Source organism: Vanellus vanellus (genome assembly GCF_965231255.1).
Source record: "Vanellus vanellus genome assembly, contig: HAP1_SCAFFOLD_71, whole genome shotgun sequence".
Classification (NCBI taxonomy): domain Eukaryota; kingdom Metazoa; phylum Chordata; class Aves; order Charadriiformes; family Charadriidae; genus Vanellus; species Vanellus vanellus.
In genome coordinates, this window is record NW_028126759.1 from 827278 (window position 1) to 855201 (window position 27924).

The 27924-nt window shown below is 56.3% G+C and overlaps 1 protein-coding gene across 1 annotated transcript in view; it reads right to left on the minus strand.

Moving 5' to 3' along the window:
* Window positions 1-17594: 17594 nt before the first annotated feature.
* LOC309685780 (electroneutral sodium bicarbonate exchanger 1-like) overlaps window positions 17595-27924 on the minus strand; it is a gene marked incomplete at both ends in the record, with an annotated part of 45300 nt that continues 34970 nt past the window's right edge. The window contains 16 exons of the mRNA XM_082501499.1: window positions 17595-17682; window positions 18193-18290; window positions 18707-18841; window positions 18938-19111; window positions 20383-20451; window positions 21243-21494; window positions 22090-22251; window positions 22605-22718; window positions 23421-23582; window positions 24471-24576; window positions 24679-24924; window positions 25814-25947; window positions 26082-26256; window positions 26740-26831; window positions 26996-27142; window positions 27580-27667. Of these exons, the coding sequence (XP_082357625.1) occupies window positions 17595-17682; window positions 18193-18290; window positions 18707-18841; window positions 18938-19111; window positions 20383-20451; window positions 21243-21494; window positions 22090-22251; window positions 22605-22718; window positions 23421-23582; window positions 24471-24576; window positions 24679-24924; window positions 25814-25947; window positions 26082-26256; window positions 26740-26831; window positions 26996-27142; window positions 27580-27667 (2242 nt within the window). The remainder of the gene's footprint in view (window positions 17683-18192; window positions 18291-18706; window positions 18842-18937; window positions 19112-20382; window positions 20452-21242; window positions 21495-22089; window positions 22252-22604; window positions 22719-23420; window positions 23583-24470; window positions 24577-24678; window positions 24925-25813; window positions 25948-26081; window positions 26257-26739; window positions 26832-26995; window positions 27143-27579; window positions 27668-27924) is intronic.

Below are 27924 nucleotides of genomic sequence, written 5' to 3' on the forward strand. Positions count from 1 at the left end.
ACAAAGAAGTCCCTAACGGCACCTTTCATACAACATCAAGAGTATTGGCTATTACTATGCTATTAAAGTCAGGCAGAAAATATCGGGGGGTAGGCATTAGAGGTAAATATCTTCCCATGAAAATGCATTCTTCCTCAGCGTATTTCATACGTCAGAAGGCAAAAGTAGAGAAGGCAAAATCTTTGTATCCTCCTGCTCAATTGTTCGCAGGAGCTAACTCCTTCTGAGCTGCTCTCCAGGCTCAAGGCTACGTCCTGAGAGAAGCGCAGTTTCAATACCTGACGGCACTTACGGCAACTGCCTGTGAACAGAAATGCCGCTTTCTCCAGCTTTACCAGAGCACCCGGCACCTGGGAGAGCCTTGTTTTGTCCTTTTTTACTTTACCAGCCCCTTGGAGGTTTAGGATCAGTTTGAGGGCGAGAAAAGAGGAATTCTCTCCTGGGAAGTTGTACTAAGCTGCTCCCCGCTCCTTCACCACTCCAAGTCTCCACCCCCTCTTTTTCCCTTTTCAAGCCCTCGCTGTGCAGACGGAAAGCCAACGAGGGGGTGGCTTTGCCCACGGATTTGGGGGGAACATCTGGAAGCCACAGTCATCTCAGCATCACAGGGGAACGGCTCTGACTGCGGCCCGGGGCGAGCCCACAGCGGCAGGAGCCACAGCCGCCGCACAGGGCCGGAAGGACGGGGCTGCCGGGCTGGGAGAGGGCGGGGGGGGCACGGGGCTGCCGGGGCCCACCACGAGCCCCACCGCCCCGGAGGGGGGGCTCTGGGCGGGCAGAGGGGCCGAGGCCAGAGCCAGGGGAGCCCCAGAGCAAGACCCCGCCCTGCACCCGAGCCCACAGAGCGACTAACGCCGCTCCCGGCCGAGGCGCCGGGCGGGCTCCCGCCAAGGAGCCCCGGGGGTCCCGCAGGCCCCAGGCGGAGGGGGGAGTGGGCGCCGGGGCGATGCCCGGGGGCGGCCCTGAGGCGGCGGGGCGGCTCGCTGCCCTGGGGGGCGGCCTCTTGCGCGGCGGCGGGGCCGGGGGCGGCGAGGAGGGCGCCGAGGGCCCCCCGCAGCCATCGGTACAGGGGCGGCTGAGGGGGGAGAGAGGGGCGGGGCGGTGGGTGCGCGCAGGCGCGCCGCGTCTGTGCTCTGCCTGAGGGAGCCGTTAGCGGCCGCCCGGCCCGCTTCTGCCCTGCCCTGCGGTGGGGCCGGGCCGGCGCCGTCCCGCCTCGCCCTCCTGTGTCTGGGGGAGGCGCTGGCCCTTCTCCGAAAGCCTCGAGCCGGGCCCCGGCTGGCAGCTGGGCGCCGGGAGGCGGGGGGTGCCCGGAGGAGGGGAAGAGGCGTGTCTGCCCTCGGGGAGAGGCCCCCCCAGAGGCCGGAGGGGGCCCCCCAGAAGCCCTCCAGAGACGGAGGGGGCCCCCCAGAAGCCCTCCAGAGACGGAGGGGGCCCCCCAGAAGCCCTCCAGAGACGGAGGGGCCCCCCAGAAGCCTCCCAGAGGCGGAGGGGCCCCTCGGAGAGCGGAGAAGCCTTTCGGCGTCCCGCAGGACTGAGGCGAGCGGCACCGCCCGGCGGCGCGGGCTCTTGCGCGCCCCCTCCTGCCTCCTCTGCCCGCGGTGGGTGAGGGAATGCCAATCCCGGGCTTACCGAGCCCTTTCCTCCGCGCTCGCACGGCGCTTTGCGCCCCTCTGGCGCGGAGCTCCGGTAGCCGCATCCGGCTGCGCCATGGCTGCGGCGCGACTGGAAGGACGCGGACTGCGTTCGGCGTTCCACCATGGTGAGCGGCTGTGACGGAGCGGCGCCCGACCGCCGGCCGCGGGCAGCCCCGCTCGAGCCGCTGCTGCGGGGGCCGGCGAGCGTGTGGTGAGTGCTGAGCTGTGTGCGGGGGGGTTGGGCTGGCTCTTGGGGCGCTGCCTTGCTCCTAAGGGGGCTTTGAAATGCGGTGCTCGCCCCTCGTTAACGAGCTGTTTCCTGTGGGGTGGAAATGTGCGGCTGTTGCTGCAGCCCCGTCCTGGAGAGGCTTTTTTTCCAGGGCTGGGAGCGAGAGCGGCGTCCAGCCTGGGCAGGGGAGCCGGGTCTGCTCCTCCCCGCCCTGAGAAATGGTGGTTTGCAGGTAGCATCTGGCTGCACTTGCTGGAACGCAGAGCAGGAGAGAGTTGTGTCCTGGTTTTCCCCTACAAATGCAGGACACAGACGAAAACATGGCAGTGGGGAGGGTGTGGGGGTAACTGGGAGCCCCCATGTGCCTCCCAGCCCCATCGCGCTGGGTCGGGGCTGCAGCTCACCCCAATGCACCCTCGAGTGCACCCACGCTCTGTGAGGGGGGGTTTCAGGGCCTGAAGGGTTGTCCCCGTGTCCCTGCCGGGCTCACGGTGGTGGCACGCTGCTGTGCGTGGGACTGGGAGTGGCCGGGAAGGGTCTGGCACGCTGGGGCTGTCACTGAGCATCGTTTTCTCTGCCACCATAGAGCTCCTCGGTGTACCTCTTGGGTGTGTATGGAGCCCCCCCCCGGCCGGTGCCTTCCCCAATCAGCACCCAGTAAGTGCCTGGCACCCCTTTCCAGGAGATCTTCGCTTGGGCACCTTGGGAGGGTGAGCAACCACCACCATCATGGGATGGTAGCATGGGGACAGCCACCTCCCTTGTCCCTTGTCTGGCTGGTCCCCTGACCCTCTCGCTCTTCTGTGCCTCTTCAGCTTCCGGAGCAAGAGTTTGTGAACCTATTCATCAGGACGCAGGTGGTGGGGGCCATCATCGGGAAGAAGGGGCAGCACATCAAGCAGCTGGTGCGGTTTGCAGGTGCCTCCATCAAGGTGAGGAATGCGCTGCGGGGCTGGTCCTGTGTTTCGTGCCTCAGTTTCCCCTCCCCACTGCCAATGGCAGGGAATGGGAGTCTGCGGGTTCCAGTGTTGCTCCCCAAATTATCGTAGAATGGTTTCGGTTGACAGAGACCTTGAAGACCATCCAGTCCCACCCCCCTGCCCTGATCAGGGACACCTCCCACCAGCCCAGGTTGCTCCAAACCCTGACCAACCTGGCCTTGAACACCTCCAGGGATGGAGCAGCCACAGCTTCTCTGGGCAACCTGGGCCAGTGATTTACCACCTTCACAGTGGAAAAACTTCCTCCTGATATCTCATCTGTATCTCCCCTCTTCCACTTTGAAGCCATTCCCCCTTGTCTTATCACTCCATGCCCTTGTAAAAAGTCCTTCCCCAGCTCTCCTGTAGCCTTTTAGGGACTGGAAGGGGCTCTAAGGTCTCCCCGGAGCCTTCTCTTCTCTGGGCTGAACCCCCCCCAACTCTCTCAGCCTGTCCTCCCAGCAGAGGGGCTCCAGCCCTTGCAGCATCTCCGCAGCCTCCTCTGGCCCATCTCCATCAAGTCCGTGTCCTTCTGCTGTTGGAACCGCCTGAGCTGGAGGCAGCAGTTGAGGTTCTCATCAATCAGCACTGCCAGGTCCTTCTCCCCAGGGCTGCACTCCATCCATTCTCCACCCAGCCTGGATTTGTGCTGGGGATTGCCCCGACCCATGTGCAGGACCTTGCACTTGGCCTGGTTGAACTTCAAGAGGTTGGCATGTGCCCACCTCTCCAGGCTGTCATTAGTAGAAGGCCAGGTCTGCAGCACCCCAGTTATCAGCCCAGCTCAGGTGGGAGGGGATGCTCCTGCATGGGGGGGTTGCCCTGCGCTGGGGGGGGGACATCCCACTGAGGGAAGGTCTTGCCGAAGCGGGGGCTGTGCTCACGCTCCTCCCCCATCCCTTCCCAGATCACCCCGTCAGAAGGTCCCGAGGCCAGTGAGCGGATGATCATCATCATGGGGCTGCCCGAGGCTCAGTTCAAGGTGCGCTGGGTGGGGGGGACAGTAAGGGACAAGATGAGAGCGTCCCTGTGGTCACCACTGTGCTGCCAGCCTGGCTTGGCCTCCCTCAGTGCCGGGGGAGCTCTTTGCTGGGTACAGTGGTTTTGATGCTGCTGGACATGGGGTCATTGTCAGCTTTGGGGATGGAGAGGCACAGCGGGCGCTGCCTGATGGTTTTCCTTCCTGTCCGTCTCCTCCCCAGGCCCAGGGGTGAATATTTGGGAAGCTGAAAGAGGAAAACTTCTTTAACGCGAAAGAAGAAGTGAAGCTTGAAGCCCACATCAAGGTGCCTTCCTTCGCCTCCAGCTGCGTGGTAGGCAAAGGTGGCAAGACAGTAGGTGTGTGGGGGTGTGTGCATGGGTGCCCCCCCCTCTCTTTGCCCCAGGGACGCAGAGTTGGGTGTCAGCTGTCACCCCTGCCCACCCCAGGGGGACAAATCCCGGGTGCACAGTGGTTTCAGCGATGTCTTGACCCTCAGCCCCCACGTCCTGGTGGTGGTTCTTGTTGGTCCCAAGGAAGGGGGAGACACACAGGGTGCCTGGTGCCGTGGTGACACCGACAGTGGAGGATTTTGGCTCTTCCACAAGAAAAACACTCTTGTGGTTCGCTCCAGGTGAACGAACTGCAAAACAACCAGTGCGGAAGTCCATGTGCCACGAGACCAAACCCCAGACGAGAACGAGGAGGTCATCGTTAAAATCATTGGGCATTTCTTTGCCAGTCAGGTACGGTTTGGCCGTGGCTTCACCTGATATTCCCCGGCCGCTTTCATCCACCGAGGAAAGGCGCGGGGTGGCTGAGCCCAGCACCACCCGAGCGTCCTGCCGCTCTTCTTTCAGGTGGTCCCTGTGCCCCCAAGAGGCACTGAAGGTGTTTCAGTAGCTCCCCCCGGCTGTGGGAGTGCTGAAATTGAAGATTGGCTCGATTGAGCTAAAAATGGGTGTTTTGAATGCTGTGCAGAGCGGCACCCAGGGTGTGAATGGAATCCTCAGTGCGGGCAAAGCCACGCGCATCGCACCTGGGTGCATCTTCCATAACCTTGTCTCCTGTCCACTCGAGAGGGATGGTGGCCCCCCAGAAAAATTCAGGTGGTCTTGAGGAGCGGTGGAGGAAGCACAAGTTTAAAAAAAAAACAAACAAACAAACAAACAAAAAAACAAAAAACAAACAAACAAAAAACAAACAGACAAAAAAAAAAAACCTTGAAATTACTTACAGCTTGTCCAGAGTGACAAGTTGGGAGTGGCGAGATGCTTGGTGGGGGCTTGGGGGTGGGTGGTAGGGGGAGAAACCGTGCACTGACCCCCACCTCTTGCTTTTCCCCTCTCCTCCCCAAGACTGCACAGCACAAGATGAGGGAAATGCTCCAGCAGGTGAAGCAGCAGGAGCAGAAACACGCTCCGGGAGCGCCAGCCTCGCAGCACAGCAAGGGAGGCTCCCGCAATGATGCCCAGCACTGCCCAATGAATGTAACCCCACTGCCAGACTTTGCCCCCCCTCCCCCACCCCCAGCAGGTCAGGGGAGCAAACCAAAGAGCCCTCCCAAACACACCTCCCCCCCACCCCCCCATTCCACGTGGCACTGTGAGGATGCGCAACCGAGGGGTGTGGGGAGGGCTCTCTCCATCACCTCCCGACACTATCCCTTTAGTTAGACTAACATAGGCAGAGAGAGAGAGAAAGAGAGGTTTTATTATTCTTTTTTAAAAATTTTTTTATTTCCTAAAAGCCACCCGGTTTTCATCCCAGGCATGGCCAGAGGAGCTCACCCAGTGTTCAGGGGGGGAGGTTGGGCTGCGTCACGCAGCGCAGCGGCTCATCAGTTTTTAGAATTAATGTAACAATAACGAAACTAACGGCGATTTTTAAGTTTTTTAAGGATTTTAATTCTTTATTTATTTCATTTCAGAGGGGGTGGGGGCAGGAGGAGGATGTTTATTTTTTAGCACAAGCCGGCTTTTCTAGAGGTTAAAGGAAAGGCCGTGCTCGGCCGTAAACACTTTGGGGAATGATCCCGGTTGTAAGGAGAGAAGGGGGAAAGAGGGGCAGGGGTGGAAAGCCAGATTTCCAAGAGGTTGTCAGCCCAGGGCTGGGGGGAAAAAAAAAAAACACACTAGCAAAGTAATTTTTTTTTTTTTAATTTCAAAAATAAAACGCATACAACCCTCAACCCCAGATGACACACACACAACCACACACAAAAACTACCTCAGGGTTTACCTCAGCACATTGCGCTTCTGTTTCCCTTTTAGAGATTTTGTGTGCCTTACAAAACTGATAGCTGGCACGTTATTTTTGTTTCTTTTCTTAATAAAAAAAAAAAAAGAGTTGGAAAACACGCTCTACTGAGTGCGAGGCGGGAGAAGGAAAGCAATCCCACGGGTGCCAGAGCTCTTCCATAGTCTCCTTCTGCTGGCTGAGAGCCAGGGGCTGTTCCTTCGGAGGAAGCTTGAGAGATGTTTAAAAAGAGAAAAAGGAAAAAAAAATAAAAGAAAAAAAGGGGGGGAGGAAAAAAACGAGGGGAAAGAAGAAAAAAGGGAAAAAGAGATAAAAAGGGGGGAAAAGAAAAAAAAAAGGGAAAAAAACCAACAACCCCAAATTAAAAAAAAGAAAGGTAGAAAGGAAAAAAACCCCTAAAAAACCCAAGCAAAGTAAGTGGTGAAAGCCGTCGGGCAAGAGGAGGGACGAGAGCCAGCGGTGAGGTGGCGCTGCCAGCGCCGGCCCCGGGGGCTGTGACACCACACTGCAAAGTGTTCTGTGAAAAAAAAACAAACAAATCCCATCCAACGACAACAACATCAAAAAACAAAGAGGAATCTCTCCAGCTCACACGAGCCTGAGCTCGCTCTCCGTTGCTTTCTCTCCAGTGACTCGGGGGGGGGGGTCATAGCCGAGCTGAGAGTGGGGGGGGGGTGGTGGTGGGAGTTTGCCCCATGGCTGTGATGGGGGGAGAAGGGGTGGGTGGGGAGTGGGGGATGTGGTGTGGGGTTTTTGAGGGTGGTGTGGGTTTTTTTGCCAGGTGTCGCTTTACCCAGTGGCTCGGGGAGCGTGACGAAACGGGAAAAAGGACTTCACTGAGAGGTTCAAATTAACAATTTCTTTGGACTTCACTCACAGATCCAATACATCACTATTGCAAGTTCTGTGTGTGCGATGGCGATTGCACTATTGCGGTTTAAAAGAAATTAGCGGGATCCACTATTGCGAGCTACAAATGCCCCCGACAAGTAGCAACACAAACCACAAGGGCGCTAGATATTAATGCCTTAGAAGAGTGCACCAGTCACAAACTCAATCGCATGCCCTATACCGTACGGATGTTTCTTAGTCACTTACCCTCTCTCTCTCAGGTGAGGTCACTCCATCCCGGGGAAGTTACCCTGTACAGCGTCCTGGATGGGGGGGCGGATCTCCGAGGGGCCAGCTGTATCCTTGGAGGATTCCCCATTTGTCTCCCCAGACCCTGCGGTTTATATTTCCTGACTCGGTGAGGGTGCAGGATTATGCCCGAGTGGATTACACTGTCTGGGATATTTCCCTCTGGTGGTGCCATAACGAAGTCTCTGTTGCCAGTTTGTGATGTCCGGCGCTCAACGTCACGGGAAGAGTGGTGGGATGGGACTCAGGGCATTTTGTTTGTTAAGGGCCATTTGGTTTTGGTTGTTCTGTGCCATCTTGAGATAAGCCCGGGCTGAGCTGTTTTGCAGCTCCCCCCAAGTTCTCTCTGCACAGCCACGGCACGGCGGGGATGGAGCTGAGTGGGATGGCAGCTCCCTGCCTCTCACCTCTGGTGCTCTGAAACCGGCTTGGCTGGCTGCTCCCACACAGGGAGGCGTGTGCATCAGGAAGCCTGCGCTAAAGCGGGGTGGGGGCAGTTGGTTAGCAAAGCCAAAGTGGTTATTCATGGTTATTAATGGCACACTAATTACGCCCCTGTAATGCGGAAGCTCAGATGCCCCCTAACCACCCCACCCCCCTGGTGCTTCTCTAGCCAGGCGAGCGCTGGGCATCCCCCCGCAGGAGAGGAGCGCAGCTCCGGGGTGGGTGGAAGGGCATCACCCTCTTGTGGTTCGCTCCAGGTAAACGAACTGCAAAACTTAACCAGCGCGGCAGTCATTGTGCCACGAGACCAAACCCCAGACGAGAACGAGGAGGTCATCGTTAAAATCATTGGGCATTTCTTTGCCAGTCAGGTACGGTTTGGCCGTGGCTTTACCTGATCTTCCCCGGCCGCTTTCATCCACCGAGGAAAGGCGTGGGGCTTGCTGAGCCCAGCACCACCCGAGCACCCTGCCACTCTTCTTTTGGGTGGTCCCTGTGCCCCCAAGAGGCACTGAAGGTGTTTCGGTAGCTTCCCCCCGGCTGTGCAAGTGCTGAAATTGAAGATTGGCTCGATTGAGCTAAAAATGTGTGTTCTGGAGGCCGTGCAGAGCAGCGCCCAGGGTGTGAATGGACTCCTCTGTGCAGGCAAAGCCACCCGCATCCCACCTGGGTGCATCTTCCATAACTGCACAGCGCCAGATGAGGGAAATGCTCCAGCAGGTGAAGCAGCAGGAGCAGAAACACGCTCCGGGAGCCCCGGCCTCGCAGCACAGCAAGGGAGGCTCCCACCGTGCCGCCCAGCACCGCCCGATGACTGTAACCCCGCCGCCAGACATCCCCCCCCCCCCCCCAGCAGGTCAGGGGAGCAAACCAAAGACCCCCCCAAACACACAGCCCCCCATTCCCCGCGGCGCTGCGAGGATGCACAGCCGAGGGGTACGGGGAGGGCTCTCTCCATCCCACAGCCTCCCCCTTCCTCCTCCCTCGCCTCCCGACGCTATCCCTTTAGTTGGACTAACGTGGGCAGGTTTGGGTACCTCAGCACCTCACGCTTGTGTCTCCCTTTTAGAGATTTTGTATGCCTTGGAAACCTGAGAGTTGGAGGGTTTTTTTATTAATTTTCTAATAAAAAAAGAAACGAGTTGGACAAAACGATGGGAATAGGCAGCACTGTGGTCATTCTCTCCGGGGCGTTGTGGAGGAAGGCTGCCAGTCTTCCTCCCAGTGTTACTTTTCCCCGTTGGCTCCAGACTGCTGCTGGGGCTGAGCTCTGAGCCGCCAGAGCGGTTCTCAGCAGACGGTCACTCGGCGCAGACAATGAGGCCCTGAATAGCCCTTCCTGTGCTCTTGATGGCTCCGGACGGCTCTGCTCCTCTGCTGCTTCTAAGGTGGGGCTGCCCCAGTGCCCTCACTCAGGAGCCTTTTGTCTGTGCAGGTCTCACTTGTGACAGGGGGTGGGGGTGTTGCCAAACTAACTGCTGTGTTGCGATGTGTGAGTGGGTGTTCCTGCCCGTGTCAGTGCCAGAGCTCTTCCGTAGGCTCCTTCTGCCAGCGGAGAGCCAGGGGCCGCCCCTTCAGGAGGGAGCTTGTTTAAAAAGAGGGGAAAAAAAAAAGGGGGGGGGGGGGGGGGAAGTGGGAAAAGAAAAAAGGGGAAAAAGAAAAAAAGGGGGAAAAATGAAAAAGAAAAACAGGGGAAAAGGCGGGGGGAGAGAAAAAAAAACGGGGGGGGGGGAAGGGGAAACAGAAAAAAGGAGGAAAAAGCAAAAAGGGGAAAAAGAAGAAAAAGGAGGGGGAAGCAAAAAACAAAAGGGAGAAAAAAGAAAAAGGGAAAACGGAAAAAAACCCCACATATTAAAAAACAAAGGTAGAAAAGAAAAAAAAACAAACAAACCAAGGAAGGAAAGTGTGAACAGCCGCCGGGCAGGAGGAGGGACAGGAGCCGGGGGAGGGGGGAGGGGGGGGGAGGGGGGGGGAGGTGGCGGTGCCAGCGCCGGCCCCGGGGACTGCGACACCACGTTTTTGTCCTCTGCTGCAAAGTGTTCTGTGAAAAACAAACAACCAAATCCCACCCACCGACAACATCAAAACCCAAAGAGAAATCTCTCCAGCTCACACGAGCCTGAGCTCGCTCTCCGTTGCTCTCTTTCCAGTGTCTCGGGGGGGTCACGGCCGAGCTGAGATTGGGGGGAGTGGTGGTGGGAGTTTGCCCCATGGCTGTGATGGGGGGAGAAGGGCTGGGTGGGGAGTGGGGGATGTGCTGTGGGTTTTTTTGGGGGGTGGTGTTTTTTTGCCAGGCGTCGCTTTACCCAGTGGCTCGGGGAGGTGTTGGCATCAGGAAGCCTGTGCTAAAGCGGGGTGGGGGCCTCGCCGCAGTTGGTTAGCAGAGCCAAAGTGGTTACTAATGGTTATTAATGGTGCACTAATTACGCCCGTGTAACTGGGAAGCTCAGATGCCCCCTAACCACCCCCCCCCCGGTGCTTCTCTAGCCAGGTGAGTGCTGGGCGTCCCCCCCGCAGGAGAGGAGCGCACCTCCGGGGTGGGTGGAAGGGCGTCACCCAACAGGGAGAGGACCAAGATGGGGCTTGGGTGTCCCTTGGGGTGGCCGGGTAGGGCTGCCACGATGAGGGACACCCCCACGCCTTTCTCCATGGCTCCCACAGCTCTGCTCCCTCCCTCCCTCCCTCCCACCCATCCAGTGCCACCGGAGAGGTGGTGTCCCCCCTCCCGGGGTGGGCATGGGCTGTTGCCACCCCATCTAACACCTCAACGCACCAAAGCACCTCACTGGGGGAGGGACCCTGTGCCTGGTAGCCCCGTGCTCCCCAGCACTGTAAGGATGGGGCTGAGCCCCCACCACGGCCACCCTGTGCAAACCAAAGACCCCCACACAGACCCCCCCACCCCCATTCCCCGTGGCACTGCGAGGATGCACAGCCGAGGGGTACGGGGAGGGCTCTCTCCATCCCACAGCCTCCCCCTTCCTCCTCCCTCGCCTCCCGACGCTATCCCTTTCGTTGGACTAACACAGGCAGAGAGAGAGAGAAAGAGAGGTTTTATTATTCTTCTTTTTTTTTTTAATTTTTTATTTCCTAAAAGCCACCCGTTTTTCATCCCAGGCATGGCCAGAGGAGCTCGCCCAGCATTGAGGGGGGGAGGTTGGGCTGCGGCACACAGCGCAGCGGCTCGTCAGTTTTTAGAATTAATGTAACGCTAACGAAACTAACGGCGATTTTTAAGTTTTGCAAGGATTTTAATTCTTTATTTATTTATTTATTTTCAGAGGGGGCCGGGGCGGGAGGGGAACATTTGTTTTTTAGCAAATGCCGGCTTTTCTAGAGGTTAAAGGAAACGCCGTGCTCGGCTGTAAATGCTCCCCTCCAGCGTCCTGGATGGGGGGGACAGATCTCCGAGGGGCCAGCTGTATCCTTGGAGGATTCCCCATTTGTCTCCCCAGACCCTGCGGTTTATATTTCCTGACTCGGTGAGGGTGCAGGATTATGCCCGAGTGGATTACACTATCTGGGATATTTCCCTCTGGTGGTGCCATAGCAAAGTCTCTGTTGCCAATTTGTGATGTCCGGCACTCACTGTCATGGGAAGAGTGGTGGGATGGGACTCGGGGCATTTTGTTTGTTAAGGGCCATTTGGTTTTGGTTGTTCTGTGCCATCTGGAGATAAGCCCGGGCTGAGCTGTTTTGCAGTTCCCCCCAAGTTCTCTCTGCACAGCCAAGGCACGGCGGAGATGGAGCTGAGTGGGATGGCAGCTCCCTGCCTCTCACCTCTTGTGCTCTGAAACCGGCTTGGCTGGCTGCTCCCACACAGTGTGTTACTGGCTTGCCCAGCAGGTAAAGAACCCAGATTTGGGACACCACTGGGGTGTCCGTAAGGGGTCCTGGGCGGCACTTATGGGGTCCTGGGGGGGACTCTTGCAGGCCAGAGGGAGTCTGGGGCAGCCCTTCAAGGATCTGGGGGTCCCCTCTGGTGCCTCTGGGGAGGGTTTTGTGGCTGGAGAGGGCTGAGCTGGTTTCAAGAGGTGCTTCCTCCCTTTCTCCAGCCCACCCAGCTCCCCCGACACCACCACCCCCCCAGGTTGGTGGGTGCCAGCAGTGCCAGCCTGTCCCACTGGGTCGGGCACTGAGGGGGGCACAGCCCCAGCCGCGGGATGGGAGGATGAACCACAGCACCAGGGATAGAGACCAACATTTTATTTCTTTAACATTTCCCACGGCAGACACCCCAGGGTTGCGCGGCTGCACCCTGCAGCCTGTGCTCGCTGGCCAACTCGGAGGACTGCAGCAGCCTGTTGAGGAGCAGCTTCTCTTCTCAGAGCTCCCTCTACCACTTCCTGGAGGCCTGGCCCAGTGCAGCAACAGAGCCAGTGGTGCTCACACACTCAGGACACACCCGCTCTCCCATGGCTGCTAGTGGCGCAGTGGGGAAACCGGGGCCGGTCCTGGGCCAGGAGCCTCCACAGGAGCTGCCAGCAGGGATGGAGAAAGAGTGGGTTCCCAGGCAGGGGACGGGACTGAGTGTGGAAGCATACGCTGTGGAGCTCTGAGCTGCTGCGTGGTGCCAGGTCTATCCAACGTCAGGCAGTACGTTCCCAGGAGACGTCACCGCTGACAACTCTTCCGAGGAAGTGGGGCCATTTCTGTAGTCGTAGCCTGCCTGGAGAAACAGCCCCACGGAGCCAATAGTCTGCTGAGCAGCAAGGGAGCAGAGTCGCTGACTCTCAATCAAGGACTGAAGTACAGCAACACACTCTATTGCCTTCCCCCTTCGCCTGCTGCCTCCCACAGTCTAGAAGAAAAGAACCAGGGAGCTCCAAAGGAGGGGACCCCTCCCCCACTCCCCCAAATCTGCCCAACATCCCCAAAGCTCCCCAAAGATACGGGACTCCTCCCACACACCTCCACTCCCCACACCGCCAACCCTCCCCCTCCCCCAACGCTCCAAAAAGCAGCAGTCCTTAGGGCAGACTCCTTAAGCTGACTCCACAGCTACGGCTCCCCGTCGGCTCTGGGGGAGACAAGGGGGCCCCGGGGGTCTCCGTGGGCTTTAAGGGGGTCCCAGGGCTGCCCACGGGCTCCCAGCAGTGCCCGTGCCCACCACCCACCCCCGCTTCAGGGGGCCCAGCGCTGACACCCCCCGACCCATCTCGGGGGTACCTGGGGGGGCTCGGCCGTGGGCTGGAGGCGGGCCAAGGGGGCACGGCCGGGCTGACCTGCCGGGGGGGGCTGAGAGCGGAGCCCAGAGCGGAGCCAAGCGCCCGCCCAGGCCGGCCCCGGGCACCCTGCGCTGCGGCCGGGGCTGCCGCCACCTGCGGGGAGCGAGCGGGGTTGAGGGGGCGGCAGCGGGGGACGGGGGTCTGAATCGGCCCTGTCCTCCCCGGGGACCCCCCACTCGGCTCTGTCCCTCCCAAAAAGGCCCAGGCCGCCCCCCGAGCCCCCCAGCCCGGTCCCGCCACCTCACAAACCCCCCGAACTGGCCCCGGAGACCTCCGTACCACTCCTGCCGCTGCCGCCGCCGCCGCCCCGTCCCACCCCGCTCCCGCTCCCGCTCCCGCCCCCCTCGGCCCCGGTCCCCCCATCTCTCCCGGTACCAAACGCCGCAGCTCCCGACCACCGCCGCACAACGGAAACATTCTCCTTCGCGTCCGCCCAACCGCGCATGCGCCGAGGGGCAGATCCGGGCCACGCCCCCCAGCGTCGCCGAGGCAACGGCGGGCGAGAGGGGCGGGGCCGCGCCGAGGACGACGAGGCCCCCTCAGCCCCGCACCACCGCTTCTTTCCGCCCCGGGCACTGCGAGGCCGAAACCAGCGCAGCCCTCCCCCAAAATGCGCCGGGACCCCCCTAAACCAGCCCAATCCTCCGCAAAATGAGCCGGGACTCCCTGAAATCAGCTCAGCCCTCCCCAAAATGAGCCACACATCCGCCTGCAGAGCTCCGCCAGCCCCCCCGACGGACATCACAGGGGTGGGGGGAAAGAAAACAACCAGAAAGGTACTGAAAATAACGTGGAGACGGTGCTTAGAGATCCTTCCGAGAGGCAAAACACGGCCTTTGTTCTCATTTTTGAACACGGGGTTTCGCAGTGCTTCGCGGGCAGTGGTTATCCAGAGGCATCGGCTATCCTGGGAAGCGAACGTTCCCATCCCGTGTGGCAAAAGTCCACTCGCATGAATAACTTAGACAAAACCAGCCCACAAAAGGACAAGAGGCACCTTTGGTCACCCTTTGCTTGAAGCTTCGCTAAAACTGTATACTCAGGTTGGCCCTGTCCTGCAGTTTCTTTCCCAGAGTTTTGCCCCAAACCCACGCTTCTAGCCCCGCTCCCCAAGCCCTCCCTCGGGGCCCACCACCTTTCCCCAGCCCAGCCTGTCCTTAAAGCTTTTCTTTCCACACACAGCCCTTTCCACTCACCTCCCTCCGGGGCCTCCTCTCTCACAGGCACCTCACAGCCCTGCAAACCTCCTCTCCTTCTCCTCTCCCACTCACGAAAACCCATTCCCCCCTCACAAACACCCATTCCCCTCACACGCTCACTCCCACACCCCCAACCATTCCCCCCACCATTCTCCCCTCCCCCCTCGACTCTTCTCTCTTCTCTCCTCTCTTCTCTCTCTCCTCTCCTCTCCTCTCCTCTCCTCTCCTCTCCTCTCCTCTCCTCCTTTTTTCTTCTCCTACCCCTCTCTCTGCCCGTGGGCAGCCCTGGGACCCCTTTAAAGCCCACGGAGAGCCCCGGGGCCCCCTTGTCTCCCCCAGAGCCCACCGGGAGCCGTAGCTGTGGAGTCAGCTTAAGGAGTCTGCCCTAAGGACTGCTGCTTTTTGGAGCGTTGGGGGAGGGGGAGGGTTGTCGGTGTGGGGAGTGGAGGTGTGTGGGTCCCTTCTGCCAAAGTGCAGTGAGAACCACGTTCACTGAACCCCCATTCTACATGGACAGGGTCAGTTGGATGTATAGGACCAAGTTGTTGGAATAACCTCAGCTCTTTTATTAGCAATTCCAAGGCATTGGTATGTTGGTCAGTCCATTCCCAGGATTTTCCCTTCCTGAGCAAATCATCAAGGGGCGAGCAATGATGGAAAAGCCAGGGGTGTGTTTATGCCAACAGCTTAAAGTTCCTAGAACTTGCTGTAACTCCTTCACACTGGGTGGATTCTGCCCCTGTTCTGTTTTTTTTTAGGGTATCTTGAGGGACTGAAGCAGCTCCTTTAATCCACCAGAGCCCCAGGAATTGCACTTCCTGCGCCGGTCCTTGACACTTGGTGGGGAACGGCCCCAGTTTCAGATCTGACCTTGGGGGATGAAACCAGGCTTGGGTCCAGTGGGATTTGATTCCTAAAGCAACTACAGCAGCAGCTTTGAGAGGGATTTTTCCTCCCGACTCCTCCCCATAAAATTCCCCTCTGCACAGGGAAATATTAAATCCTCCCAAAATACGGAGCCGGCCGTGGGATCACGGGGCCCGAAGGGGGGGACAGGCGCAGCACTGTGTCCCACAGTCAGCCCGGGGGGTCACAGCCACCTTTTAGGTGGCTCAGAGTCACGTTGTTAACCAAGACCTCAGCTTTCATTTAATTAAAAATAAATACATAAATATATAAATAAATAAAAAATCTCACCCTGTAAGCAGCAAAAACCCCCGAGCTTCAAATGCAGGAGAGGGCCGCGCCGGGGAAATCTGCTTTGATTTTAAGTAAGGACTTTTGGAGGCAGCTGCCAAGGTTTTGTGGCCCCTGGGGAGGGGGGAGATGCAGAGCCGGACTCAGCCCACTCTGCCCCAAAACCGGCCGCGTTTTCCCTCCAGGGTGACTTTCTTCTTTTCCGTCTCCGCTGGAGTGATGCCTGGCACATGCTGAAAACCATCCCAGGCTCTGGCCCCGGTCCCGGCCAGGAGGAAGTGAAGCTCAGCCCCACTCCCTCCTTTTACAGGGAGGAAAACAAAATGGAAAAAAAAACCCAAATTGCCCTATATTAGAAGTGTATAATTCCATTTTAAGGGCAGGGCAGCAACAGGGCTGGTACCACAGCCCCCCAGCCCCACAGCCACTGTGGGTCACCAGCGTAACGATTAAATTAAAGTTTCTTTTGGGAAGGGGGGAGAGACGGGGACTCTCCTGCACCGGGACCTTTCCCCTCCGGGGAGGCAGAGCCGGAGCAGCGAGCACGGTCCTGCCCGGCGGGCAGCGTGGAGGGGACACGCACGGGCATCCTGGAGGAACAGCAGCAAGGAAACCCCGGTGCTGCACCTTTCCCTTCCTCCGAGCCTTTTTCTTTTCCTCTTTTTAAGGGCTCAACCAGCTTCTTCCCCCTCCGACCGTCACCGTGGGGCACTGGCACCAGCCGCTTTGCAAAACCCCATCCCGTAAAAGCCGCCTGATTTTGGCCCTGTTTGGGGATGCGCCGCTTCCATCCTTACAGAGCAAACTGATAGATGATTTGTTTTTCTCCCCCCTCCCCATTTAGCAAGAAGCACCAACGTGCCGTTGTCGTTTTGGGTCGGTTTGCTGCAGAAAAAGGCTCCCACGGGGGACGGGATAAGCCAATGGCAGGAGGGTCCCTGCACCCATCCCACCGCTGCTGGTGGAGGGCGGCAAGGGGACCTTTTCTTCGGGGTTGTCCTCTCCTCCCAGGCTCTGTGGCCCCACGCCGCAGCCCAACGACCCCCCCGAGATGGGAAGAGAGCACGAGAACCATCTCTGCTCAACAGCTTCTTCCTGCAAAGGGGCAGGAAAAAGGTGGAGGAAAAGGCACCTTCCCACTTGCCTCCGGGCTCATCCCACCCTGCGAGAGAGACGCGGTTTTGCGAGGAGAGGGGAGGAGGAAAAAACACCACAGAGAGAGAGCCAGGGAGGGAAAAGGAAGGAAAGCGGAGGGACAGCGGAGGGGCAGCCCGGGGACACAGAGCCCCAGGTCTCACCTGGCCGCTCCCGCCACCACCCAGCGGATTGGAGGGGTTTGATCTGAAGCGCTGCCTTATATTAATTTAACAGCCGGGGGAGGAGAAGGCGCCATTTCTGCCTTTTGCAGCTTCCAGGCTGACGGCAGAGCTGAAACAAGAAAAATAATTATAATAAAAACAAACAAACAAACAAACAAAAATTAAAAAAAAACTCCAATGTAAAACTGGAGCGCAGGGAGCAAATGCTTTTCCTTCGCCTCGGCCCAACCGCTCGGGCGCTCCGCGCTGCCCCGCCACGGAGGGCATCCCTCTCCTGGCAGGGAGAGACAGAAGGGCGAACTGAAGGCAGGACCCCAAACCAGACCCAAGAACCTGGTCGCGATGAAGAAGAAAGTGGAGAATGCATCACATACAACAGAAACATTCAGAGTTTATTTTGGGGGAACAAAAAGAGAAACAGAAGAGGAGGAGTGAGATATTAAAAAAATAGCACTGAACGATGAAGCGGTAGCTGTCCCTCTACCGCTACAAAGCGGCAACAACCCACACACGAACACACGGAGGCGGAACACCACCGAACTCCCACTGACTGTCATGTGCGCCTCAGTTTGCTGCTCTGGAGAGAGGGAATGCCTGAAGCACACCAAGGACAGCTGAAACCATCGCCGTGGCTTAAAGGGGAATCCGCCAACTGGAAAACAAAATAAAAGCGGTTTCTGCCCATGTCTGCGTGGGCACATCCCCGAGTCACGTTCTCACACCTCTCCTTCAAAGTCAAGATTCCTACACATGAAAACTGGAGTTGGGGGGAGGAAGGAGAGAGAAAAGGAGGGAGAGCGTCATCAGTGGGGCTGCTGCCCCGCTCGTGGGACCGCGCCGGCAGAGAGGAGCTGGTTCGTGTGCCGCAGCCCTCGCCGCTTGCTCGGCATTGCCGGCAAAAAAAAAAAGCCGTAGGCACGTGCCACCGCTCGCAAAGGAGCACGGCCACGTTCCCACGCGATCCTTTACCTCTTTCCTCCCCAGATTCAGACTGTTTCCGTGCTCATAGTGAGAGCCTTCCACACGGTTGTTTTTGATATCTCATCCGAGACATTAATCTCCAAAGGATCAGTCCTGCAATAAATATTTGAGACAGCAATCTGTGACTGTGGGAACTGACACCACCCAGCGCATCAGCACCAGCAAGAGGAACGGGGGGGAGGAGAACCAAAGCTGCGCATAAGCACAGCGGGTTGGGTGGGAGGAGGAGGTTTGGAAGGCGAGCCGGAGAGCCGCAGAGCTACAGCTCTGTGCAAAGGCTCTGCACAGAATCCCAGACTGGTCAGGGCTGGAAGGGCCCTCTGGAGCTCCCCCAGTCCCACCCCCGCCAGAGCAGGGGCACCTACAGCAGTGGCACAGGACACCTCCAGGCGGGTTTGGAATGGCTCCCGAGTGGGAGACTCCCCCACCTCTCTGGGCAGCCTGTGCCAGCGCTCTGCCGCCCGCCCTGCCCATAAATTTGCTCTTCCCACCAAGCTGAGTGCATGGCGCTGGGATGCTCAGCAAAGATAAACGTGGAGAAAATTCTGCCAACCCCCTTCAGGCTGATCTTGCCGGGGGTCCTGCTGCTTGGTGGGGCTTTACCTGTCGCTGCTTGGCTTTGGGATATCCGCGCTGCTGGTCTTGCCCAGCTGCAGCCGAACGGAGTTTGCAGCAGCAGCTTCCATCATCTCCTGGGACTCCTGACATAAAAAGGGACAAATCAAAGTTCTCTGTCTATGATCGAAGTGGAGATAAACTAAAGACCCAGCAAAGCCCACGTGCTGCCCTCTCCTTCTGACCTTCTGTTAGCGCAGCCGGGGAAAGACCTTTCACTCCAAACACTTGGGGGGGGGGTTAAAACCACCCTTACGAGCAAATCTTTCCATCATAATTATAATGTTGATTATAAATGGCACCTTTAAAAATTATACCGCTATTCAAGTGTTAAGCTCACTGCTAATTTAAAAACAAGGTTATGATGCGGGATCCAGGCTGTCAGGATCTATTTCTATTGAGTTCGGATCTTCCCCCAACATTTCAAGAGAAGCTGTGACAGAAAGAGGCAATCTCAGAGCCTGAGGGAGACACCCACCCCCGAGCACCCAGCAAGCATCACCTCTTCTTCTTTGGCTTCATTTTTGGCATCGGCCAACTTCTTCCTGCTTTCTGGCATAAGGTCATCCAAAAAGCTGAGCTCCCGCTTTGAGAAGCAGAAGTCCATCACTTTCCGGACAAACACGAGAGCCAAAACCTTCACAAAATAAGAAGGAAGAGGGGGTGAGGTCTGAGATGATGTTACATCTCCGACGCTGCAAACGTCCCGCAGCTGAGCGGCACCGGCTCTTACCATCATGGGAAAGATGATGGCAGCACGGGACACCTTGATGGCCCAGAGCAGGACGAGGCAGATGAGCTGGATCAAGGTGAAGAAATGCACCTTCCGCAAGGGAACGTGCCGCAGGTAGATGAAATCCGGCTGGTGTTTTGCCGGCATCCAAAAGAGCTTCAAGCGGTCGAAGAACTGCAAAATAAAAGCAGAAAAGTTACCCCTTGGGGCTGTGGAAAGTTTCTGGCCCTGTTGGGACGTGGAAGGAGTTTTCAGGATCTCACGTGCAGTGAGAAATCCTGGATCCCACTTTGTTCCTCCCAGGAGCAGCACCCGTTTTCCCTTTGCTCCATCTATAAACCAGTGTGTCCATGAGAGCTGCCCACCAAATTGCAATTATTCCACATCCTTCTATTATAGAATCACAGAAGGGTTTAGGTTGGAAGGGACCTCGAACACCAGCCAGTCCCACCCCCTGCCCTGGGCAGGGACACCTCCCACCAGCCCAGGTTGCTCCAAGCCCCGACCAACCTGGCCTTGAACACCTCCAGGGATGGGGCAGCCACAGATTCTCAGGGCAACCTGCGCTGGTGCCTCGCCACCCTCACAGGAAAAATTTCTCCCTGATATCTCAATCTGCCCTCTGTCAGTGTCAAACCATCCCCCCTCGTCCCATCGCTCCCCTCCCTCATCCAGAGTCCCTCCCCAGCTCTCCTGGAGCCCCTTTAGGCACTGGAAGGGGCTCTGAGGGCTCCCCGGAGCCTTCTCTTCTCTGGGCTGAACACCCCCAACTCTCCCAGCCTGTCCTCCCAGCAGAGGGGCTCCAGCCCACCCAGCAGCTCCGGGGCCTCCTCTGGCCCCACTCCACCAGGTCCATGGCTCTCCTGTGCTGTGGTCCCCGAGCTGGAGGCAGCACTGCAGGGGGTCTCCCCAGAGCAGAGCACAGCAGAGGGCACAATCCCCCCTCGCCCTGCCGGCCACACTGCTGATGCAGCCCAGGATGTGGTCGGCCTTCCGGGCTGCGATCGCGCATTGCCGGCTCACGGTGAGCTTCTCATCAGTCCGCACCCCCAGGTCCTCCTCAGACCATCTCACCCCCCCTCCCTGTTCTTCTATAAAAATATATGTTTAATATATTCTATTCTTCTGTTTGTTATTTGGCATTTCTCAGCCCACTGAATCCCCCAGTGAGGATTCCCACCGGCAGTAGAAATCGCCTTCGCTTTGCACTGAATTCCCCCATTTTCACCACACCAAACACTGCCCTGTCCCAAACTGTGACGCAGAGCGCGCTGAACTTGCCTGGTCCTCCCGCCCTACGTACCTCCTGTGCCCCCACCAATCTTCTCCTTATACAAAATACTTTCACTGCCTGCTTTTGGGGAGGTTTTCTCCCACACCACTGCTTTTTTCCTGCTTCTCTGGAGATGACACAGCAGGGAGCCGCACGCTGTAAGAGTCCATACCTGAATCCCTCTGAGCGACGACACACCCATGTAGAGAAAGACACCGTAAAGCACAGGCATGGGTATAAACTGGGAAATTAAAAAAAAAGAATGAAATAATTTATTTTTTTAATTGCTTTTTCAGTATTACTGCTCTCTTCTAGAGGCACTGCCTAAAATTGCCTAAAGCTTTCCAGTTTCCACAGGGTTAGAGATGTGTCACCTCTTAACCCGTAGAGGTTTTGTGCGTGAGAGTGAGTGAGTGAATGCTCTGCTTTAGGCTGAGCTTCTGAGTTACGTTTCATTAGAATAATCCTATTTTCCTGAAAGGTTGGAGGAAAATAGGTCATTTCACCAATGAAACTGTACACCACGTTCTGTGATGGGAGAAGAACATTTCTACACATTTTTGTGGCAACACGCAAAAGCGAAGTGCCTCCTTTTAGCCTTGAGCTGTGGTGACTTTGTGGGAGGAACACACAAGGAAGCCCACGGGGATGATTTTGGTGTGTTTAGCTACTGGGAACGGCTGTTGGGAGGCATTTGGGGGAGCCAATTGCATCCCATAAGGTGCTGCCTGCTTGAAAGAGAGCAGTGTACTGGTCTGAATCCGCTTCATCGTAACCCATAAACACAGGTGGGCCTGAGAGACACCTGGGAATTAAAGCAGTTGTCCTGCTCGCTTGCCTCGAGGACACCAAACTGGGGTGTGAAGGGCTGGAAAGGGTAACTGAGGCTGGTTCCCACTGTGGGCCAAGCCTCAAGGTTTGGGATCGCCTCCTCCTCTGCTCCACACCTACTCAGGCCTGGAGGGAGGGGATGGTTTTTGTCAAACCTCCAAAAAGCTCACGCTTGTTGGGCGTTTTGCATTTTCCTCTTACCTTTAACACCGAAGTGAAGAAGACAGAGCAGCCCATGAGCACAAAGATCATCAAGCCGGTGACTCTCTGCTCTCGTATCCCCAGAAACTTGGGTTGTTCTCCTGGAGCTGAGCAGCCAGACTCCACTTTGAGGCTATTGACGTGGGTGATGGACAGGACAGTCGCAGCCACAAACCAGGGCAGCCCCATCACGGAGCACACCCCGAGCATCACGGCCACCATGAAAAGGTCCAGGTGGTACCCGCATCCTTTCTGTGGGCAGCAAAACAAGGAACAGAGCATCCCACAGCACAAGAGCGAGGACAACGTCGCGACTCAGACTCAAACCCTACTTGGGCACAAGTCACCCTCTTGAAACTTTAAGAGAAGAATTGGCAAAAATAAGGATGGATCCGGTCTTTGCGCAAGCACCTTGCATGAAAATCTGGCAGGGGTTCAGACCAAGTGGATTTGGGAGGTTTGTGCAATAGCTACTTCTCAAAAAAAACCAAACAAAAAAGACTATTTTCATTCATAAAGAAAGTTCTACCACTGGCAAGCAAGGCGTGACCCCGAGTTATCCCTGGCAGCGCGTCAAAACAGATCGTTCCCCCAGCTCCTGCTGGCGTTTTGAAACAAAAACACGCTTCTATAGTGCTCAAAAATTAATTTGTTCCTCCAAAAGATTGCTCATCTGAACTCCCCTCGTTTGCTCCCTGTGACATCACTAATCCAGCAGAGCATCCTGCCACACAGCCTGACGTTGTCCCAAACCAACGCCTTCACAAAGCACTTGGCATAGGAGCTTCTCCCCACACCTGCAGCCCAGAGTGGGGTGGGGATGGGGTCAGCTCTTGCAGCCCCTTACCTTCAGCTTGTGCTCCTTCCTGTTGACAATGACAGCCGTGATCTGCTGGTCCATGAATATCAAGATGGTGCAGAGCAGAGCTGGGATGGGCGCGGCCAACACCGTCCACCAAGGGTTGGGCCCTATGGGGTTGACCAACCACCCGCGGTCGTCTCTGGTAGGCTGCAACAAAGCCAAAACACACATCAGGATCAACTCCCAGCCCAGCCACTTCACTGGCTTTGATTTTCCTCTCCATCGCTGTGCCGCCTCATCTCCTGGCCCTGCCTTCGTGTCACCCTCTCCTACCGGGTTCAGCAGTGCCAGCGTCCTCGTCGCAAGCACCTATAGATACTTCTGTAGGTATCAAGTTTTGGGGCTGGCTTCCTCTTTCCAGAAGGAAACAATGCACTCGGAGGTGGAAGAGGAGATGGTAACACCACCAGCATCTCCAGACTCAGCCCTGTCCTGTCCCAGCATCACCTTGTGGCATCCCCAAGGGCTGAAAGCGGCTCCACACCAAAACACCCCATTACCTTGAACATGTGGGGGACGTGGAGCTTCGGCGACGGGATCCCAACCAGGAAGTCAATGAGGACCATGACGACGATGGTGAGGAAGACACCAAAGTCACTTACTGCGGACCGTACCTGGGGCAAGAAAGCAGAGCTGAAAGGGACAGCACAAACGGGGCCATACCGTGAGATGGAAAAGTTAAAGACATCAACAGCATTAAGGCTGGTTAACAAATTCCCACCACTCTGAGAAGATGCAGCCAAATCCCTCGTTTGGATAGTGTTGCTGTGTTTGTACCTGCGAGATCTGGTGTCAGGCAATAAAAAAAGTTTAATTAGGTGGAAAAGGGTGGTTTAAATTCAAACTTAAAAAAAAAGCCAATAAATATTAAAAAATAACGGAACAGACGTCTGCCACTACAGCTGCACTCACAGCTACAATGGGAATAAGGCACTGAGGCATCATTTGCTCCTCAAAAGGAAGAAACGGTGTCTTTTGTGTCTTTTTCTATGGCAGTTCCTCATTTGAATCAACTTTCCCCTTGGGCACACCAGGTGAAAAAAACCACAAATGAAAATACAACAAACAACCAACTTTGGAAGACCGATTTCCCACTGCCTGGGGAAAATACCACTCTGGGGCAGGTCGCGAGGCAGGTGGGAAACGCTACGATTGTTTTGCACTCCTGGAAATGAGTGAGAGACATCCAAGTTTGGCCTTCAAGGTCCAATATTAACCAGTTTGACCAAGCGGTGGCAAACACTGCTTAGTGCTCCGGGAAAGCCATTTTGGGAAATGAGTGTGGAGACTGCTGCTGGCCGCCGTCTTCTACCTACTCTGGTCGGGAAGTAGCGGCTGGTTTTAAACTTCTTCAATAAGCCCGACAGGACAAAGGTGGAGAAGAAGAGGATGCAGCACCAGAAGAGGACATCGGGCGTGTAGGGGCCATCGTGTCCACAGGCAGGTCCACGAAACTCTCCATGCAAATACCGACATTCCTGGGGAAACAGAGCATCAGGACACAAAGGTAGTGCACATGCGGCAAGGAAACCTCGGATAACTAGGGAGTTTGGAGGATCTTGCTCCAAGATCTGTGACCTCAGGACTGCTGCAGCTAGCGGAGATTTATATTTAACGATCAACAGCAGCTGAATAAGTGACACATGGAACTACACAGACAGCAGAGAGAGGAGATGTGATGGGACACTGTACCACAGACCTATGGCACATCCTCCGCTTGAACGGCAGGTAACCGTGGCTGAAGACACCAGAGGGGAAGGAAACACTGGGAACTCTTGGGGAGAGCGAAAGAGGGAACGGGGAAGGAGGGCTAAGACAACAGCGACAGGAAAGGAGAAGAGACAAATTGTCCCTTCCCAGGGGCGGGTTCACAGGACACGGCCAAGGGGGGTGAAGATGTCCATAAGAGCGTCCCACCCTGTGCCTGAGCTCTGCTTCCAGCAACAACGGCCCAAGGGGCTGCTCAGACATGCAAGTTTATGCACGTACCTTCAGACAGCGCTGAGTAAGAAAGCAAGGCCTGGAGTTACTAGGAACCAATTAAGGAAGCTAATTACAGCCTTCAAGCATGAACTTAAGTCCTCCAACTTCTCCAATAACCAAAGCACCCACTGAACCTTGCTCCCAGACAGAACCGCTGTCCTGAGGATAACAGTTATTGCCCACCATGTCGGGGATGAGGTGGAGAGGTGGACTCTCCTTCCCAGGCCCAAGGAGGTTAAACACACTGAAGTAATGACTTTTCAGAGCAGCACTGGCACAAGTTGAAGCCCACCATCACCTGAAGGGCTCTGAGCTTTGCACCAGGCCAGTGCCCCTGGACCCCGCAGCCGCAGCACGAGGAAGCAGTGACTCGGGGCACTTACAGTCACCGTGAGGTTCTCCCAGGTGATGCCAGACACATTGATCTTGTTGCTCTCCCAGAACTGCAGGGTTCCGTTGCTGGGATGGGTCGGTGCCTCACACTTACAGCTGGGAGGAGAGAAGCCAAGACAGGGGTGAGGGGAAGGCGATGGAGGTGCAGCCCTGAGCTCCTGCCAAGGGGCAGCGGTGTTTTAGGAGGAAGAAACCCACTAGGAGACGGTGAGGAAGTCCAGCTTGCTGTGCGTGTGCACAGGGTAGGTCACTCGCAGGTGACTCAGCTTCTCCAGAGCCTCATAGATGAAGATGATGCAGATGAGGGAGGCGAAGGCTTCTTCGGTGAAGCGGGTGATGTAGCACACCAAAGAGCTAGCATCAGTGGCCACCAGCACTATGCAGAAGAAGGCGGTCCACAGACCAATGCATGCCCGGAGAGAGAGATAGGAGAGCGCGTAGTCCCTGGGAAAGCAAAAGAAAACGCAGGGTGGAGAGGGCAGCAAGAGGCTCCGAGCCGTGCCTTCCTTCGGGGAAAGTCGGCAGCAATTCAGGAGCGTGTCAAGGCTGCGGATGGTAAATGCAGTTTCCAAGTCCTACAACAGACAGCCTCAGGGCTGCGGCACAGGGTGTGGGCCAGCAGGAGGAGAGGCTAATTATTTAATTATCCTTATTTAACAATGACCTTGTGTTAACGCCTCGGAGCCTAACTGAGGTCAGGTCCCTGTTGTGGAAGGTGGTGTTCTCCCACATCACCCCGATGCCCTAACAGCAAAACCGGCTGGGTTTGCACCCAGTTACCTGCTGCCAGCAAGTTGGGGCTTCATAATAAATTTAATTGCAATAAGGGGGTTAATCTCCCATCACAGTTGCCACAACAAAAAGACTGTCATGGAAAATATCCATTTTGCCTGAAAAGCTCCTGCTTTCTCAAAAATCATCAAAACATTGGACCAGAAAACTCTTTGGATATGTGGGTAAAATATATTTCCACTTCCAGCAAAAATCATGCAAAAAAGTGCCCAAGTTTGTACTGAGAGGAAAGCAAATCTTCCCTCATTCCCAAACCAGAGTCATTTGTCTCATCTTCCCTGTGCAGCCCATCTCGGGCATCCACATCCTTGTGGTTTCTCCTCCTCCTGCTCTTTCACTTTAACCCTAAAAAACCCGAACCACCCATCCATCCTTCAGAGACCGAGGGCTCCTGCACCGTCACATACTAAAGCAGCAGCGCGTGATGTCTGTGACACAGAAGACAACTTCAATCTACCAACTACCACTAAGAAAAACATCTTTTCTCCATCCCTGCCTTCCAAAGGCGCTCGCAGCACCTGGCCGCAGCAGCCAGCCTTACTTGCAGAATTTGTAGAGGATCTTCTCGAACACGAGGACGGGGCCGGTGCTGCCGAGGATGGTGAGAGGTTGGCCAGCAAAGAGGGAATACACCACACCGGTCATGGATGCGCCCAGCAGCGACTCCATGGCACTCTGTCCGGGGAAGAGAGGCAGCAGTGAGTAATTAAGTCATTAGAGGGAAAAACACAAGTGCAAATTCACTGCAGCAAGGACTTTTGCATGAGTTTTGTCCTCCCCCATGCCACCCAACAGAGAGAGGTGCTCACTATGTGGCCGTTGGTCGCCTCCCCCAGCAGTCCCCCGAAGGTGATGATGGGGGACATGCAGGCACAGTAGAGAAAGAGAAAGGACGCCAGACACTGCAGGCTCAGACCATCCCGAAAGTCACTCCAGAACCAGGGGGCTTTTCGCTTCACATCCCGGATCAAACCTCCAAAGAGCCTGGAGGAAGGAAAAAAAAAAAACCACAACATTTTCGTGGAAGACCGCGTTAAGTTTTCTTGGCTGAGGAAGGACAATCATAAGCACAGAGTAACTTCCGTTGCTAAAAAGAAGTCTCCTTCTCCCATTTTAGCCCCAGTAGAAACTGAGGCATACAAAAAACCCCTCCAACAAAAAGAGACCAAACCTGAGAGCCCGTCCCCTCTTATTGCAACAGTCCCTCACTTTGAGAAGCAGCAGAGCTCTACCTGGAGGTACTTACACATCTGCTTCCACCCCAAAGCAAGAAAACCTGTGTGCAACCATGCTGCGGCTGAGCCCAGCTGCCCAAATGTCCCACCCACCCAGCCCAGGGGACCAAGCTGGGAACCTGGAGCCCCTTCACTGACCCAGTTCACCCCAAAACTCTGCTAGAAGGGAGGTGCACACTCAGATTTTAGGGGCAAACAGAAAAACACCCCACCAAACTATTTCAGTTCACACCTTCCTGTCCGCTCCAGTTCAGGACCGCTGTGCTTCTCCGGCTTGCTGTGAGAAGCGCTGTCATCGAGAGCTTCTGGCACCTTCCTTTTTTCCTGTTAAAATGGAAATAAGATAAAGATATGTCTTTGCAGCCACTGGCTTGTTTTGCTTTTTGGGCTGGGTACGTGACCTGTGAATTTGGGCCCCTGAGCAACACCCCCAGCCGTGCTGCCCTCCTGCCCGTCCCCCTCGTGCCTCCTTCTGCTGCAGCACCCACCTGCGAAGGGACGTTTTTCGGGGGCTCAATTCGGATGGAGGGATCCCACTCTCCTGGCGGCAAAACCATGACCTGATCCAGAAACTCATCGATGCCAGCCACCAGGTCAGCCTGGTTCTTGGCTTTATAGGCAACATCGTGGAAAACCTGCCGTAGGAGACAACCTGGTGAGAGCATGACCCATCTCGGATGTCCTAACCAGTGCAATAAGCTCTTGGCTAAATGCAAGGTCATTTCCCCCAAATCGCCTGTTGGAAGTGGCAGGAAATATTCCCCCCAAAGCAAAAATCTGTGCATCACAGTATTTGTAACCATCTCCACCAGGCTCCCGTCCCCCATGGCACACCACAGCCTTCTGCTTCAAGCAGAGAAGTTTCACTGGCCCTGGCAATGCCACCACTGGGGACAGCGTGCTGGGGACCCTGGGGAGAAGGATGAGGCATGGGCTGCAGCCCAGGTGGGATTTTAGCCTCCTGCAGGCAGCTAACAGGGACAGCAAACCCTCTTCCTCACTACTACAGAGACAGGGAGAGGTGAAGAAAGCCCCAAAAAATGACCCGGAGATATCTCTTATCTCGTCACACCTCATCCGTCATGATAGTAGCCATGGACCTGCCGATCTCATGGTACTGATGGGCTTTTCCTCCTGGTCCAAGCAAAACAAACAGGAACCTAGGCAAGAAAACCAAAATGAGAGAGAAGAACATGGCCTCACTCAAAGGGCGCCCAAGGAAATCCCTGGGAGCTCCCAGCCCAGAGCGTGGCTCCAGGGGGGATGTGTAGGCTCACCGACTCCGGTGATGAATTTGAAACGCATCAAAACCAAACACAAATTTGAGGTTTGGGCCAACTTTCATTAAAATTGGCCAATGGGTTTAAAAGCTCCAGCAGGGAAGGGAGGAATGAAAGCACGGAGATGTGGGTGGGAG